At 39.7% G+C, this 16,595-nt stretch overlaps 2 protein-coding genes across 3 annotated transcripts in view; one reads left to right on the top strand and one right to left on the bottom strand.

The window, feature by feature from the left end:
• Positions 1–368, bottom strand: part of SETD3 (SET domain containing 3, actin histidine methyltransferase) — a 62,391-nt gene extending 62,023 nt beyond the window's left edge. Inside the window, exon 1 of the mRNA XM_033062607.1 lies at positions 296–368. The gene's annotated coding sequence lies outside the window, so the exon portion shown is untranslated. The remainder of the gene's footprint in view (positions 1–295) is intronic.
• Positions 369–763: 395 nt separating this feature from the next.
• Positions 764–16,527, top strand: CCNK (cyclin K). Of its 2 annotated transcripts, XM_033062079.2 has the most exons (12): positions 764–871; positions 1,510–1,616; positions 2,596–2,862; positions 3,874–3,955; positions 4,551–4,682; positions 5,494–5,599; positions 5,739–5,796; positions 7,618–7,787; positions 8,701–8,978; positions 11,972–12,005; positions 13,043–13,117; positions 15,203–16,527. In XM_033062079.2, the coding sequence occupies exons 3-12, from the start codon at positions 2,666–2,668 to the stop codon at positions 15,823–15,825; spliced, it is 1,755 nt and encodes a 584-aa protein (XP_032917970.1). In that variant the 5' UTR covers positions 764–871; positions 1,510–1,616; positions 2,596–2,665; the 3' UTR covers positions 15,826–16,527. The 2 variants fall into 2 exon arrangements, with proteins under 2 accessions (XP_032917970.1, XP_032917969.1); XM_033062078.1 differs by lacking the exon at positions 1,510–1,616 and having other exon boundaries at positions 765–871.
• Positions 16,528–16,595: the final 68 nt, after the last annotated feature.

Below are 16,595 nucleotides of genomic sequence, written 5' to 3'. Positions count from 1 at the left end.
CCCTCCGGCCGGGCAGCGGGAGAGGCCGGGGCGAGCCGCGGCGGAGGCGGCGGCTCCCAGGGGAAGGAGGCTCGGACCAGCCCCGCACGCAGGGGAAGGCAGGGGCGGTGAGGCCCGCGGAGCGCGCCCCGGGGCGGCGGGAGGGGGTGTCCGGAAAGAGCGGCGCCTCCTGCGGGGAAGGAGGCGGCGGAGCGGGGCGAGCCCACGCCGCCCGGAGGGTTGAGAGGAAGGGCCCGTGCCGCGCCGGGGCGAGGGGCTGAGGCAGGGGAGGGGGCCCGGGCAGGCCCCGCCTTACCTCCCGCCAGCGGCCGCTCCTGCCTGGCCCGAGGGAGCGGCGCACCCGAGCCCGCGCCGGACGCCGCTGCCCGCGGTGGGGAGGCGGTGGCTCCGCCCGGCCCCGCCCCCTCTGCGCCTGCCGCCGCCATTGGCCGAGCTGCCGCCCGCCGGGACGGCCCACCCCTCCCGCGCCCAGGGCGACCAATCCTTCGCGGCCGGCCTCAGACAGGGCACGGCAGCGCTCCCATTGGCTGTCATTCAGTCCCTCTTGGCCCATCTGCAGGTTTCTATTGGTTCCTGGGGCTCGCGATCTTCCCCTTTAGCGTTCCGATTGGCCCGCTCCCGGGCACGGCGGCACGCCGGCCTCCCGCCGCGGTCAGCAGCCGCTGACGCAGCCGGGATTGGGCGGGAGGCGGGGGGGCGCCGCCGCTTCCCATTGGCGGGGCCTCCGTCCGCGCGCGCTACGCCTTTGCAACGTGATGACGCAGCGCGCGGCCTGGCCTGGCTCCCAAGATGGCGGCGCGCAGGGCGCGGAGGCCGCGCTGTCGTTGAGAGGCCCCGCGCTCCGCTGCGGCTCCCGCTCCCCGCGAGCCCTGTGAGTGCGCGGGGCCCGCCCGGGCCGCCCGCCGGCAACAGCCGCCGAACGGGGAAGGGAGGGAGGGAGCGGGGAGGCCGAGGTGGGGAGCGAGCGCCTCCCCGGGCACCGGCAGCCCCGTCTGCGGCGGGCGGGCAGGCGGGCGGGCGGGTCTGAGAAGAGTTGAGCATCCTCGGCCGGGTTGGGGCTGCAGGGGCGGAGCCGCGGCCGGCGGGTTCCTCTCAGGTAAGGTGTAAAAAAGCCGCGATCGAGCTCTGGAACTCTCCTCCAGTTTAATGGGGTGCGTAAAAAGGCAGGGAAAACTTGTTGCCGGACGTTGCGGTCTGAATCGGGACGTTTGAGATGGTTCGTTTAAGATGTGTGCGGGTGATAGTTTTCGTTCCTGGTTCCGTATTCGGAAATGCTTTCGCTCCTTTATAGAAACAGAGCTCGTCGCTTCAGGCGCTTTTAGTGTTAATTGATTTTTAAACGCTTCAGAAGTTAGGTGGCAAAATATCTTGTAAGTAAGAAGAATCATTACAGTTGTAAAAAATAACGCCTTTCTAGCAGATGTGATGGGAATGTGTGGTCGTGGCCTGGCGCGCTTTTGTTGACTCTGGAAATAGTTTTTAGTAGCCATTTACTTTTTCTTGTGACAGAATTTAGATCTGTCTGTGACCGATACCACGAGTTGTGAAGGTGATTCCAAAACCACCGTGAGGCAAAGACAGTTTCCTTTATTCTGAAAAAGAGAAACTTTTTGAAGGTGAGCGAGGTGCTGATTGTAGGCATCGTTCTGTGACTGTTCACTTGATCTTCCTTCCGTTTTCGGAAGGGAAATGTCTCGAAAAGTAATAGCTGATTCTATAGAAGAGTTTTGCCTATGACTGTCTTGCTTAGACCGAATATATTGCATCATATGTTAATCACTGTCTGTTATGCAAACCTTTGCAGGTGACTGCAGTAATCTGTGCATGGTGTCTGTAGTTAGTTGAATTGGAGTACGAGCAGTTTTGTGCCTGAAAGAAATAAGGTAGCAGGTGTTCATTCTGTAAACTCAGGCATGGCTGCACATCTGTCATAATTCAAACACCAGAAAGGTGCCTGCAGAGCTTTGTGGTGTGCATCTATGTATACACATAGTGCTGGTAAACACAGGCAAGTAGGAGACTCTTGGAGTGTATTCGGTGTGTTTGGGTTGTCTTAATTTTGGTTTGTGAAACAACACTGATACTTTTTTTTCTTTAAGTAATACAAGTACAGATCACTTTACAAAGCTTCTGCCAAGTGGTTGCTGCTCGTGGTGTCCCTGGGAGCAGGCAGGTGTTCAAGTGGTCATTCAGGCTCACCTCACCAGTGCCTTTCCTACTAAACAATAGTCAGCTAATCCCCCTAACTTTACAAATCTTTCTGCAGCCATCACTGAATTGTTTTTTCCTACTTTTGTGAACAAAGTAGATGGTAGTTGCTCTACTGAGAAATAGCAGATATTGTTGGAGATGTATTCTTGAAGTTTCCTTATTAAACAGGTAATAACAAGGATAACCTATGGCTTTTTCTTTGATTGTATTTGCAATATATGGGGAGGATAAAGGCAAGGTTCTTTATTACTTGTTTTTGAGCAGAGGAAAAAGCTCTTTCCAACCAGCAAGGCTAAGAACTATTCTTCTTTATTCCTCTTTAGCAGGAACTGGAGGGGTCAGTTCTCTCCATTTTTAAAGAATTCCTTTTTTATTTTCTTCAAGGTCCTGAAGTGACTTTCTGAAGACTTCATTTTTGAAAATTTAAAAAGCAAAACCAGTTCTGTTTTAATAAATGAAGGAGAATAAAGAAAATTCCAGCCCTTCTGTAAACTTGGCAAACCTGGACCATACAAAGCCATGCTGGTACTGGGATAAGAAAGATTTAGCACACACACCATCACAGCTTGAAGGGCTTGATCCAGCTACAGAGGCACGATACCGCAGGGAAGGGGCCAGATTCATATTCGATGTGGGAACACGTTTAGGGTTGTATCCTTTAAACTCGTGTTGGTATGAAATGTCTTTATGAATAGTGAGTTTTCAGAATTAAATGTGCAGGAAATTTATAGGAAATGTGACGTGCTCAGCTGTTCAGATGTTTCATTGTTAATCAAAAATATATTTGTGTTTATGTGCTTTTTGATGTAATGTGTTCCTACACAATTTCTATCCATTTGTTGCATAGACAAGGTTCCAATTTGGTGATAGGGAAATAAGATGATACAAACTTTCCAATTAAGAGTAACTTCTGTGAGTTATGCAACTCAGTATTTCCCTACATGAATCTATATGACATCTCAAATTTTGAATTTTTCCCTCATTTTTCTAGAGTGTGCCCTTGGGGCTTCTAACCTCTGCCTCCCCAGTCTTGGTCTTTGGTGGCTGTTTTGTTTGTGTCATTGGTCTGGGATTTACAACTTTGTGTGTAAATTCTCTGACTGTCCCACTCCCTCGCAGCTGACCACTTAAATTTTCTGCTTCCCATGTTCCTATGCTTTCTTTAATTTCCTTAGTTCTTTCTTTAATAAAGCATAGTTGAGACAAAACTTTTTCTTTTTTTAAAGTGAAGAATAGGGAGTATGTTCAAATTTATTTGCATTTGTAGGTGTGAATAGTAACTTTCCTCCACAGCAGCACTTGAATGTGAGGTGATAATTGTTCTGTTCCTTTGTGTACCTGCTGCTGGATTTGACCTTCTCTGAAGCAGGTATGGTGCAGCACAGGGATGACCTTATGTGCATCCTCTTGTAAGTACATTCAGGACTTTGCACACTTACAACAAATGGTTTAGATATCAGCTGCTTCTGGGCCTGATCATAGTATTTACACAGCTTTAAGGGCTTTTGTGCCTTTTTTTTTTTTCCCTAGAGCTCTGTTTTACTTGTAGTGTTTTCTAACTGGTCACTGAACAGCTAATTACTTTAAGTACTTGATAAAGCAGAATCCATAGTGCATGTTTGGTTTTATGTACTGTTTGAAAGTCCTTAATCTGCACCACAGACATTATGATACTCTAGCAACCGGAATAATTTATTTCCATCGGTTTTATATGTTTCATTCCTTCAAACAGTTCCCAAGATATGTAAGTATTTAGAATATTGATGACATAATTTAATGATTGCACTGGGCAGGGACTATTTGAAATGGTGAGTAGTCACTTGGGTGACTACTGCTACTACTGCTGCTCACTACAGAAAGATGGAAAATTAGCATTTTGTCTTTTAATTATTTCAGCTTAAAACTCATTGTTCTTGTTTACATATTTGTGTTTATGCTCAGAAATGTATTGACACTGCAGTTATGACTTGCTGATGTTGTTCTTTAGGAGTAGCAACTGTAGTGCTGGCACTTCTATATTAGCTGAAAGAAAAAAAGAAGTGTAGCACAGTTTTAAAACTGCTTAACAAGACAACATTGCACAGGGACAAATTGTGCTTTGGGTTTCTGACCTTGAAATTAAGTTGTATAAAATAGACAGTCTTCCAAATTCTGTATTTTTCTTCTGAGAAGATAAAAGTTTCACACTATATTAAAATTAGAAATTAGTATGCTCATTAAGTCTTTCCTAGGAGACTTCTACAGAACTGTTAATGGAGACTGACCGTGCCTTTATAATGCTACACTGTGTTGCATATCTACATGTAGACCACTTTTTGAAAGTACTTGCCTTTTTCTAGGTGACAGGAGCCTGCTGTCTCTTCCTAGCAGGAAAGGTTGAAGAGACACCCAAGAAATGTAAAGACATAATTAAAACAGCTCGTAGCTTGCTAAATGATGTACAGTTTGGGCAGTTTGGAGATGACCCAAAGGTAAAAATACTCTTGTTGAAATTGATTTAATCCTGTTGTACTGTAATAAAGCAACACACATTCAATAGAACATTGAATGATTTTCAGTTGTTCAGAATAAAATTAGATATTCAGCATGCATTTATGGCTCTTCTGGGTAATGTGATTGGTAGCTATGAAAGTAATTCTTCCTAATACAAGTAGCTTTGGGAGCTTACTGGAATAATTGTTTTCATTAAAGTTTGCATTTTATTTCATGTAAATTCTGATACTGTTTTGCAAATTAAAGTAAATTTGAGTCATTTCAGTCAGAGCAAGAAATGTTACCAAGATGTAAGTCATAAATCATCCGAATGGGATTTTAGGAAGTAATTAATAGTGAATCTTAAATAAGAGAACTAGATCTCAGAAATATTGAGAAGTTTCTTGTTTACAGTATTGACTTAGCAAAACTATGCTTTTCTTAAAATTTGCTTGTTTAAAATAGCAGAAAGCCTCGAAACTTTTGAGTGAAATGTGTGGAGCTTATGTTTTTGTTGTGGTTTTGTATCTGCCAATTTCATGCTGTGTCTGGTTCGATTTCATTCCTCTGTGGAGGAGGAGGGATTTTAAACACCACATCCCCTGTCCTCACTCAAATAATGTGAAGTAAAGGTACCTGAGTTTAAAACAATATGCTAAGTTGGAATAAAATAATATTCTAACTTTCTGTTCTCCTTGGAGACAAACATGGCTGCCTGGAGGTGCTGTGTAGTCATGCTTTTTATTAGCATACAGTATTTTTTGATTGAAAGAAGGAATAATACTGTGGTTACCTTGTAACTTTCTGTAGGAAGAAGTGATGGTACTTGAAAGAATCTTACTACAAACAATAAAGTTTGATTTGCAAGTGGAACATCCATACCAATTTCTTCTCAAGTATGCCAAACAACTCAAAGGTAAAATATTGCAGGGTGAGCAATTAATGCCTGTTACTGATTTCCAGAACTTAATATATTAACACTGCAAGAATATTCTACTTCCAACTGTTTATACCTCCTAATTTTATGTCCTAATATTTTTCTGATTGTTTTTCAGGAGACAAAAATAAAATTCAAAAACTGGTTCAAATGGCATGGACATTTGTCAATGACAGGTAAGATACACCTAGGAAACATTCTGAAAGTGAAATAGTTACTGTTGCTTACTTTGTTCTGGTACTGGATATTTTTTTGACAAATATTTGATTTTTTTTTTCCTGCTTGTTACATGTTTTCTTGGTCGTGTTCCTTAGTTTTTCTTTCCATCATTACCATGATAGTTCCATTGAGCACAGAATCTGGAATGAGTATGAAGTAGACCAGTAAGACCTCTGCAATCTTGTGGTGCTAATTTAGTGCTGCAGTGAAAAGAAACTTACTGTTTGAAAGGGCCAAACCAAATTCTAAATCTCCAGGAGGCAAACTGGCTTCTTGCCAAATCTGAGATATATATTCTGATAAAAAAAGTCACTTCTCAATTCCATCACATTCATAAATATATTTTTAATGTGATATTTTGATAATAGTTACATAGTCATTAAATTCACTGAGGAATATAGTTTTTAGCACTGGATTTACAACTTCTTCAATAATGAACTTGTAAGAATCACATCAATTAATAGGAGTGCGTGTAAAAGCACTTCTCGTGTGTTATTGAAAAAAAACCCAACAACTTGACATACTTTAGTCCTGTTCAGGAGGGTTCTACAGAGCTGGGCAAGTTAATTCATTAAGGACTTAAATATTACTTTTTCTTTCCATAGCAAACCCTTAAGAAAATGTGTAAGTGGTCTGACTGTCCAGAAGTTGTGAATACATGGCATTCAGTCATGCCTACAGCAGTAGGACATCATAAAAAGAGAGGTGCATTTTTAATCATATGCCTCATTTGGATTAGCCCTGTGTGGGTTCAGATTTTGTAGATACCACCTAAGCTCTCCAAACTAATTTGACCAAAATTAATGTGGATCTCAAGAGACGTTTACTTCAGCTGCTATCAGTCTTGCAGGTGATGATCTTACAGGTAGAAAAAAATTATTGCATGACTGTCACTGTTAAATCTGTCAAACTACTGTAATTTACCTATCAAAGATTGGATATCATTGTACTTGGAATTAGATAGTTTTTCATATTTTAAAAAACCTAGCAATTAAAATTCACTTCAGGAAAACACTCATATGAAGTACGAGGGGTTGCTTCAAATCATGCATAATAATTATCTCTGTTCTGAAGAGGCTATATTGTGCTTACTTAATAAGCAATATATTAACATATTAGAAGTTTACTTCATAGGATCCTGAGAAAATTATTCTGTGCTTTGCATTAAAGGTCTTTAGAATAGGAGGTTCTGTTCTTATGCAGCCACAGTGAATTCAGCTGACTGGCTGGATTTAAAATTCTTTAAGCAGGTTATAAGTTACAGAATCTATGCAGAAAAGAGATCAAAATATAATTTAAAAATTATATGAGGAAATAGTAACTGATTATGACAGAAACTTAGTTAATATCAATAATACAAATAACATTGATTATTTTAGCATTAGCTTTTACAAAGGCTTTCAAGAGATAAGCTTTCATATGTTGATCTAAAACCTGTGTTATGCTTGACAAGTTTGCTTTACAAGTTCATGTTGGCTGTTCTGTTGGGTTTGGGGTTTTTTTTCTTATTCTTAGTATTTGTTTATGTTTTATTGACAAACATTTGGAAGCTCTAAAATCTGATTTGGGACCTTATTTCATTACAGTGGTAGTCCAGAAATAGTTTAGCTTTTTTAACTCTTTTGTTTGACAAGGCTCTTAATTAAAAATGCCTGAGAAGTTAGAATTGTGGTGGGGTTATATACCCTGTTAATTATAGCTGCTGTACATTAAAGTGCACTTGGACAATCAGGTAATCTCCAGGGTTGTGTTTTGTTTTGGTTTATTTTCTGCTGCAGTCTCTGCACTACACTGTCCCTGCAGTGGGAGCCTGAGATCATAGCTGTTGCAGTTATGTACTTAGCAGGCCGTTTGTGTAAGTTTGAAATACAGGAATGGACATCAAAACCAATGTACAGACGATGGTGGGAGCAGTTTGTCCAAGATGTTCCTGTTGATGTTTTGGAAGGTATGGAAACTGTTTCCCACAACATCTTTTGTAACTAGGTCATAAGTAAATGCAAACAGCTTTTTATTTAGGTTTCAGTCAAACTAATCTTGTGTCAAGTATGTGACTCAGGTCAAATGTGCTATGCCTTAATTAGGTTTTAAATTGAACTGGCTTAGCTTAGAAGCATATTTAATCATCATGATTAATCTCCTGTTCAGTGTTTGCTTTACAATTTGTATAGTTTATAACACATCTAATTAGCTGGAATTGTCATGGTGTGTTTTCTATTTTTTTAATGATTATCTACTCCCCATTTTAAATAAGTGGTTCTACAAACACTGGAACTAATGGAGCCTGATTTCCAGTGCTTTTCCCATTGATAATTGGTCTCTTTGACCAAATTATGCTCAGATAGAGGGAGTTCTGTGATGTACCATGAATGATGAACAGATTATAGGGGACCTTTAGCTTGTAAAGTGTTGGAAGAAGAATTTACTACTAGTCCTTTGCTTAGTTTCCTGAAACTTTTTTGACTGACCTAACTAGGCATGTGTGTTTTAACATATAATCATCTTCCACTTGCTTTCCTGCTGTGTTACTGTCCTGTGGGTGTGGTTACCTGGCTCTTCTGGCACACAGTAATGACATACAATGTATTATTACCAAGACACTGTGTTCTTCTTCTGAAAGGTGTGCATATAGATGTACATATTGCTCAGGATAGGCAGACGAAAGTCAGAAATGCAAGTGTAAGTTGAAAATTAATCTGCTTTTAAAAAGTTATTTTATTCATTATAATGATGAATAATATTGCAATGAATTTTTCCAAAGTTGATGTCCAGTAAAAATCAGAGTTGATAATTGTTTTGAAATATACACTTGTACGTTATAAGGTTGTAATACTTTGGAATTTTCTTTCTTTATTATTAAGATATCTGTCATCAGATCCTGGATCTATACTCACAGGGAAAACAGCAAATGCCTCATCATACTCCTCATCAGTTGCAACAGCCACCATCTCTTCAGTCTACACCCCAGGCACCTACAGTACAGCAGTCACAGCAATCCCAAAGTTCAGAGCAATCCCAGACACAGCAGCAAAAAGAGTCACAGCAATCAGCACAGCAACAGCAGCAGCAAACACAAGCACAGCAACCTAAAAAGCCCTCTCCCCAGTCAAGTCCTCCTAGACAGATTAAAAGACCAGCAGTAAGTTGAACTTTAACTTGAAATTTGTTTTCAGGCTGATCTGATGCCCGTTTGATTTAAAGGCCACAATGTGCAACAGACTTGTATTTGCTTTAAGAATGAGCCTTGTAATTAATTTTATGTAGTTGATTTTTCTTGGTTATGTGGCAACTTTGTTAATTTAAAACAGTCTTTACAGGTCTGGCATATGACATTCTTATTCCACTTGAGCCAAAAGCCATGAAGAGGCTTTAAGTAAACATGAGCTATTCAGGTTCTCAGTGATTGTGGTTCTGGGCTATCAAACTTTTTTGATTTCTATATTAAGTAGGTTTAATTTAGGGAGGGTTTCTTATGCTGCACCTGAATGTAGAGATGTGCACAATGCTGATGAGGACATTATTTGACTCTCTGATTACTAATGTTAAGAGAATAGTGACTTCTAAAGTTATGTCAAAATTCTTGGGAAAAAAGTCTTTTAAAATAATCCTTTAACAGTAGCAGCCCATAAACCATTATGCTTTATAGTCTCACTTTGTCCATAATATCACATCATAATTGAAAATAAGAAGCTACATTAGCAATTGGATAGTGTCACAAGTACTGTGAGCACTTTCCAACCGCCATCAAGTTCAAATGAAGCTTTTCGAGAAAAGTAAATGTGGTGATCCAAAATAGTTCTTTATCCAGAAAGCAGTCTGGGACAACAAGATGTGTGGTACATGAAAGATTTACTTGGTTCTTCTAAAATGTCCTTGAGTTAGATGTACCATAAACCTTACTTAAAGTCTTTGCCTGCTTCTATAAATAGGGCTTTGCATGACTTCTCCTTTGGTTTGTACAGAACAGAAATACACTTTGTTCCTGGAGGCCAGATTTCCAATTTACATGAACTCTTATAACTCACATTACCTTCTACTGAGCCAAGATGCTTTCATGCAGCTGAGGCATTGGCCCATGACTTACAGACAAGTATCAGATGTCTAAAGCATCTGCACATCCTCTACATCTCTAGTGGTGAAGAGCACTCAAATTTTCAGTTGATTTCACTAAAAATATACTGGTGAATCATTAGTATTTTCATTCGTATTAAACTAGAAATTGTTAGGGGGAGCAATTTTATTTCTCATAGAAACAGCAGTAAAGGAACAGTTCCATTGTATAGGTTCAGCTGAAGGTAATAAATAACCATCAGTGTGACAGTATATAATGTTGATAATTTATTATTATTTATTATGACTCTCAGGTGTTCTGGCTGGACAAACTGCAGTGGAATGACCAAATAAATGCTCATCTGTTTTAGCAGCTGCCATTATTAGAGAATTGTTGCTGCTTGATTCTTTTTTTTTTTCCTTTAGCATAAATGCAGTTTAAATTGATGTTTGTATTTTTCTGTCATGAGTTATTTTGCTCCAGTTTCTTGTTCTACTGTAATGGTGTACCTTGATGTTCTTTGAATATTGCTCCATATTAACAAATGCACGGTAATTGAATTACTTGTCACCTGCCGTGATCAACTGACTTCACAAAATTAGTGATTTTTGGAAAAGATCAAACAAGTTGTGATTTGCTTCTATTTGAAAGTGCAGGGAGAACTGATACAGTTTTACAGGCATGGAATTTACTGCTAGAAAATCAAGAAAAGACCATCCAAGTAAAATGAAGGCAGCAGATGAGTCCATGAGAGTCACTGAGAAAAAAAGTATGTGTGTTTGTAATGGTAAGAAAAAATAAATGTCCTTAAAAAGCAGGAAAGCAGCTGGAAGGTGTCTGGAAAATTGAAATTACTATCAAAGGAATATAAGAATGAGGTTACCTCAAGCAGGCAAAAATTAGACAGAAAAGATTTTGAGAATACCCATCAGAATACAAGAAAAGTACTATTCAAGTTGGATTGAAGTGTATGTCCATTCTTGCTGTGGAAAGTGAAATGAAGGAAACAGAGGAACAGTTTTTGCAGGTAAAGCTACTGGAGATAAACAGTCCCTTGAAAAACATTTACACTGAAAGAACAGAGAAGCTATGTACTGTACCCCTCTGACCTTCATCATTCATTCTAAATGTAGTTATACTCAAAATTTCATTGAAGTTTTCTGCTTTTCTCAGAAACCCATCAAGTCATCATCTCAGTGGGACTGTGTAATCTGGGAAGATTTTTTTATTCCCATATCTGTGGTTGTTTAGAAAAACTACAACAAAACAACAGCCAACAAAGAAACAAGAAAAATCCCAACCAAAAACTTGTGATTGGAAGGATGATGTGAGGTTTTGTGGGTTTTGTTCAGTGTGCATACTTTTTTTTTTTTTGGCATAACATTTGGATTTTATACAATGCTTTCCATCTGAAATGTTTTACGCTGTACAACACTTTCACTGCCCTCCCATCCTGGTAAATAAAGCATAAGAGCCTGAAGTGATTTTGGCAAAGGTTGAGTTACAGGTCAAAGCAGAATTGGGAACAGAGACCAAGGCTCTTTTTTTCAGTTCAGTGAGCAGTGAACTGGCCCATGACGTATGTGCAGTGGATGATAAATACATTAAATGAGATGTAATACTCAACAGCGGGGACAGCTGGAAATGCTGCATATAAAATACCTGCAATTTTTCCAGTTCTTTCATTTTGCTGCTTAAGCTGGGTTTTCCCAGTGTGATTTGACTTTGTTCAGTGCTTGTCTTGCATTTGTTGTAAGAAATTATAGAAGCATTTAGGTTGGAGAAGATCTTAAAGATTGTCAACTCCAATCATTAATGCAGCACTGTCAAATCCACTAAACCATGTCCCCAAATGCCACATCTACACATCTTTTGAATACCTACAGGGATGGTGATTGAACCACTTCCATGGGCAGCCTGCTCCAATGCCTGACCACCCTTTCCATGAAGATATTTGATCTCGTATCCAATCTAAACCTCCCTTGGCGCAACTTGAGGCTGATTCTTGTCCTGTCGCTTGTTACCTGGGAGAAGAGACTGACTGCAATGGTCTTATTTTTTTTCTTTTTTTTTTCAAACAGGCTGTATCTCCAAAAGAAGAAACAAAGGCAGCAGGTAAATATTCATATTCTATTCATGTTGCTTCCATTTTACTGCTTATACCAGAATAAGTAATTTGCTGACATGCACTGTGCTTACAGGTTTGGCAGTTCTAAGCTATTTTGATCCTGATAATGTACCTTAAATATATACTATAACTGTTTTTAAAATGTTCTTAACTGCAAAACTTGAAATAAATTGTGTATAACTGTGCCCAAAGAGTCCCTCAATAGAGTCTATTCAGTAGAAGTCTTGCTAAACTAGTCAGCTCTCAGTGGCTAACTCCATGCATCATTTGGAAGTAGTTCTTTAGCAAGCTGTGAGGCCTTGAAGTGACTGAAGGCACCATGTCATTAAATAGCTGCACTGCCAGTTAAGTGGTTGGTAATCAGCATTGTTTGTAATTGGTTGTTGGCATCGCTGCCACTAACAGCGTTTTGTTTCAATAGTGTAGCAAAAGAAATGTAGACTCAGTGCAGTGATCATACCTGGTTCTTTTGTTTGGGAATTTTTCTTTGTTTTGCTACTTTGGAACAAAGCAGTTCAGGATAGCTAGGGTGTACTTCCTAAGGAAGTCTGACACTTATTCCCCTGTCTGTAGATAGATTCTAGACAGCTGTCTCTTGTCCCTCCTCTCTTCTGTCCAATTGCTATTTTATTTCATTTCTGACATGTTTCCCTAGCAGAGCATAGGTCAACTTCTGAGAGCTGTTCCAACTATTTACAAGTTAAAAGTTTTGGGCTAGAAAACATATACTTGCTCATCTTCATTTACATACTGTTACTGGGACAGTTTGTCTCTAGTTACAAAGTCACTTGAACTTGTAGGCATATGTTCTTTTGGAAGATTTGTATGTGATACTTGATGCCATTTTATTTATACAAAGGTGTTGATTTTAAGTTTCTTTATTAAACATACCTAGTAAGTAGGTTTTCCACTGTGCTTTTGCATAGTGTAATGTGATGTGATAATCATTAGCATGAGACCAGAGCTGGAATTTGGAAAATATTGTAGAGCAATAACCAATCACAAACTGATACATGTTTTTTAGAACCACCACCACCATCTAAAATTCCTAAAATTGAAACTTCACATCCACCAATACCTCCTGCACATCCACCTCCAGGTAAGCTTTTATTTTCTTAAACACATTTATCCTTGTTGTTAACTTCCTTGCTTTTCATTCAGGTGGTGTTAGGTAATGGTGTGGGGTGCAGGGGTTTGTTGCCTTGATTAATCAGCCTGGCAAGTAAAAAGACAAGGTTGATAAGCTGTAGAGGGAAATACATCATAGTAGTACAGGCTTTTCCAGACAGAAGTAAAAAACTTACAATGGAAACAAGACTATACTAGGTGGATGTAGGCAGAACAAAGCTGCAACTGTTAAAGGCCTAGAAGACTAAAACTAACTGTTAATAGCAGGCTAAAAGGGATCTCTTGATCTCATAGTGGATGGTAGGTGCCATATTAGATTACTAGAACAGCTTTCAGCTGTCCTATAGAAGTCTTCTGTTGTACAGGAATTCTGCAGGTATGCAGTTTCCAGACAATAAGGGGGCTGTTTTCTTTGCTGTACCTCAAAAGAGGGTTTTTTTCTGCCAGAGAACATTAATACTGCACACATGCTGTATGTTTGCAAAATAAACTGTACTGTTGTAAAAATATGCTTCCAGCACCTCAATGCATTAACTGTCTTCCAGTGACCCTTAAATATGGCATAAATATTTCACAGACCATGGTTCATAATGTAACTGTAAGATGACAGCTTCTAAAAGGAACTACAAGAGAGAAAAGCACTGCCCTGAAATATTGTAGGACAATTTTTCTCATCTGATAAAATCTAATTAAGAATGAAGTTTTTCGAAATACCACACTCATTATTCCTTCACTTGTTAAGTCTTGAATGCACATCTTGCATCCAGAATGGTTCTGAAAATGAGTAAATGAGGAAATTATTGCCTGCTACAATTCAGGAGCTAGAAGTTACTAAAGTCATGAGTACCACACCCAGCATATCCACCTTGTGTGATTCAGTTATGTGGCTTTCCTAGGGGGCAGTTTTGCTGCTAAAATCTCGATTAGGCAGGCAATGAATTTATTTTCCTTGTTACCTGAAATTTTCCTGTTTGTTTATACAAGGGATATAACTGTACAAGCACTGAAACATTATCAAAATAAAGGGCAGTTCTGTGAAAAAGTCAGGTGAAAACCAAGAATCCATCTTGACCAAGTGAACTAGGAGGATTCATCTCGAATTCTGTTTAACAGTGACTGTGTAGTATGCCACTAGCCATGACTGCCCTGTATGTGTTTCTAAATAGCTTTTCTTACTGAACAGTTTGTAGATGCTTGTAGATACAAGCAAGGTGAACGTCAAGATGTCCTAAGCTTTATTTTGTTGGTCGTTTTAATAATCTCTCTGACCATACAGAGAGGTTGCTATTATGTTAGTCATCTTAGTGGTATTATTTACTTTATAATATCTGTTTTAAGAGGGAAAACAAGCAATTCTTATTTACATAAGAGAAGACAGCTTAAAGCATATTCGTTCCAGAAGTGGCTAAGTATAATTCTGTAAAATGATGACCTTTGTATGAACTTCTCCAGAGTCTCGGGTATGGAGTTCACTGAAATTAATCAGTGGGACAAAGCTGATCAGATATCATGTCCTTTTTAGCCTTTGGTTTTCTTTTTCTCTTTCTTTGGTAACAGATTTAGAGCTGAGTGTTAAAGACTTGAGACTTTGGCCTGTGTTCTCAAATAATGTTTCTCAATATGGGAGGCAGGTGAAGTGCAGAGAGTAATCCCAGGCCACCTCCTGGGCTACCAAAGAGGTAGAAAAGAAGGTGGAAGCACTGAACTAAAGACTTTTGGTATCGTGAATCCTGTGACTTTTTAAATCCACTAGTTATGATTCCATCCATCCGGTCTGTTAATTCTGCTGATTGTACAACAATATTTAAATAATAAAAATAAGAAGAAGAAAGATGAATTTTACTTTTAGAATGGGAAAAGCTGACCTTGAAACTTTGATAGGCAGCTTGGTTGGTTTTCAGTGACCTGAGAGGGTCTGGCTGGATACCATATGGTATTCAGAGACTTAGAGAATTGAGTTCTCTTTTGCTAATTTAACTGGAGTAAAATTATTAAGTATTCAGAAGCTGTTCTTGCCACTATCCTTTAAAAGAATTGATCAAATTTTCTTTTCCAGAGCGCAAGCCTCCTTTGACAACAGCAGTTTCAATGGGAGAACCAGAGCAATCTACTACTGTGGACTCAGTAGATATGCCAAAGGTCCAGATTCCTCCTCCTGCTCATCCTGCCCCAGTACATCAACCTCCACCTCTGCCACATCGTCCCCCTCCCCCACCTCCCACCAGTTACATTACAGGGATGTCTACTACAAATTCTTACATGTCAGGGGAGGGTTATCAAAGCCTCCAGTCAATGATGAAAACAGAAGGACCAACATACGGAGCTTTACCACCGGCCTATGGACCACCAGCTCATCTACCATATCATCCTCATGTCTACCCTCCCAACCCTCCTCCACCAGTTCCACCTCCACCCCCTGCCTCTTTCCCCCCACCCAATATTCCACCTCCTACTCCTGGATATCCTCCTCCGCCTACATACAACCCTAATTTCCCACCTCCAAGACTGCCTCCAACTCATGCAGTACCACCTCATCCACCTCCAGGGCTGGGAATGCCACCAGCTAGTTACCCCCCTCCTACTGTTCCCCCAGGTGGACAGCCACCTGTACCACCTCCAATTCCACCACCCGGTATGCCACCTGTAGCAGGACTTGGACGTGCTACATGGATGAGATAGCATGAGGTAATTTGCACGATAGACCTTTATGTTGATTAGGCAGGAGTAGATAGCCAAAACCTACATTGTAAAGATGAAGAGGAGGGTAATCTGTATAATTTAGATGAAGAAATGAGATTAAATGAAAATTTAGCTGATCTGTTTGCAGTATGGTTTATGGTGAGTTATATAGGCTTCTAGATTTTAATCAGCTTTGCAGTATCTATTCTAACTTTATACATTTGACTTAAGTTTAAATTGTCTTGACTTATTCCAGCACTGGATTACTTTGTACTAGCAAAACCAGCCATATTGGCTCAATTATATCAGTAAGAAGAAAATTTCCTTCTAGAAATCAGTGCCTATTTTTAAGTATCAAAATAGCCAGATACTATGATATTTGACCTATAGTAAGAAACTTCATTTTTAATAGTAAGTAAAACAACATGATGTCAAGCATAAAAGCTGCTTTATTTAAGAGAGATTCTGAATGCTAGCTGACTGGAATAATTTTGAGGTGTTTGCCTTGCTGATAGTTTTGGTTTGGAATGTACTGGTATCTTAAAATATTGTATGTTTACACCTATTTGCAAATTCCTGTACATAATATATATATTTTCTAAGTGTGAAAGTCTGAATGTAACAGCCTACTGTGATGTACATCATAGTTATAAATGGGACTACTTTGTTCACTCTACCCAAATAAAATTGGTTCTGAATTTAGTGGATTTCCAGGTTTTTCATATTAGTTCAGAGGTCATAACTATGGTTACTCCAAGATACTTACTCCA

The sequence above is a fragment of the Catharus ustulatus genome, chromosome 6, assembly GCF_009819885.2.
Source record: "Catharus ustulatus isolate bCatUst1 chromosome 6, bCatUst1.pri.v2, whole genome shotgun sequence".
NCBI classification, from domain to species: domain Eukaryota; kingdom Metazoa; phylum Chordata; class Aves; order Passeriformes; family Turdidae; genus Catharus; species Catharus ustulatus.
This window is presented reverse-complemented; position numbering and strand designations above follow the sequence as displayed.

What these genes read in the sequence shown, in the direction of transcription:
- CCNK (XM_033062079.2), top strand. Translation starts at nt 2,666, where the DNA reads ATGAAGGAGAATAAAGAAAATTCCAGCCCTTCTGTAAACTTGGCAAAC. An exon ending in GTGGGAACACGTTTAGGGTT is followed by an intron (nt 2,863 to 3,873) that starts GTATCCTTTAAA and finishes TCTGCACCACAG; the next exon opens with ACATTATGATACTCTAGCAA. An exon ending in TCAAACAGTTCCCAAGATAT is followed by an intron (nt 3,956 to 4,550) that starts GTAAGTATTTAG and finishes GCCTTTTTCTAG; the next exon opens with GTGACAGGAGCCTGCTGTCT.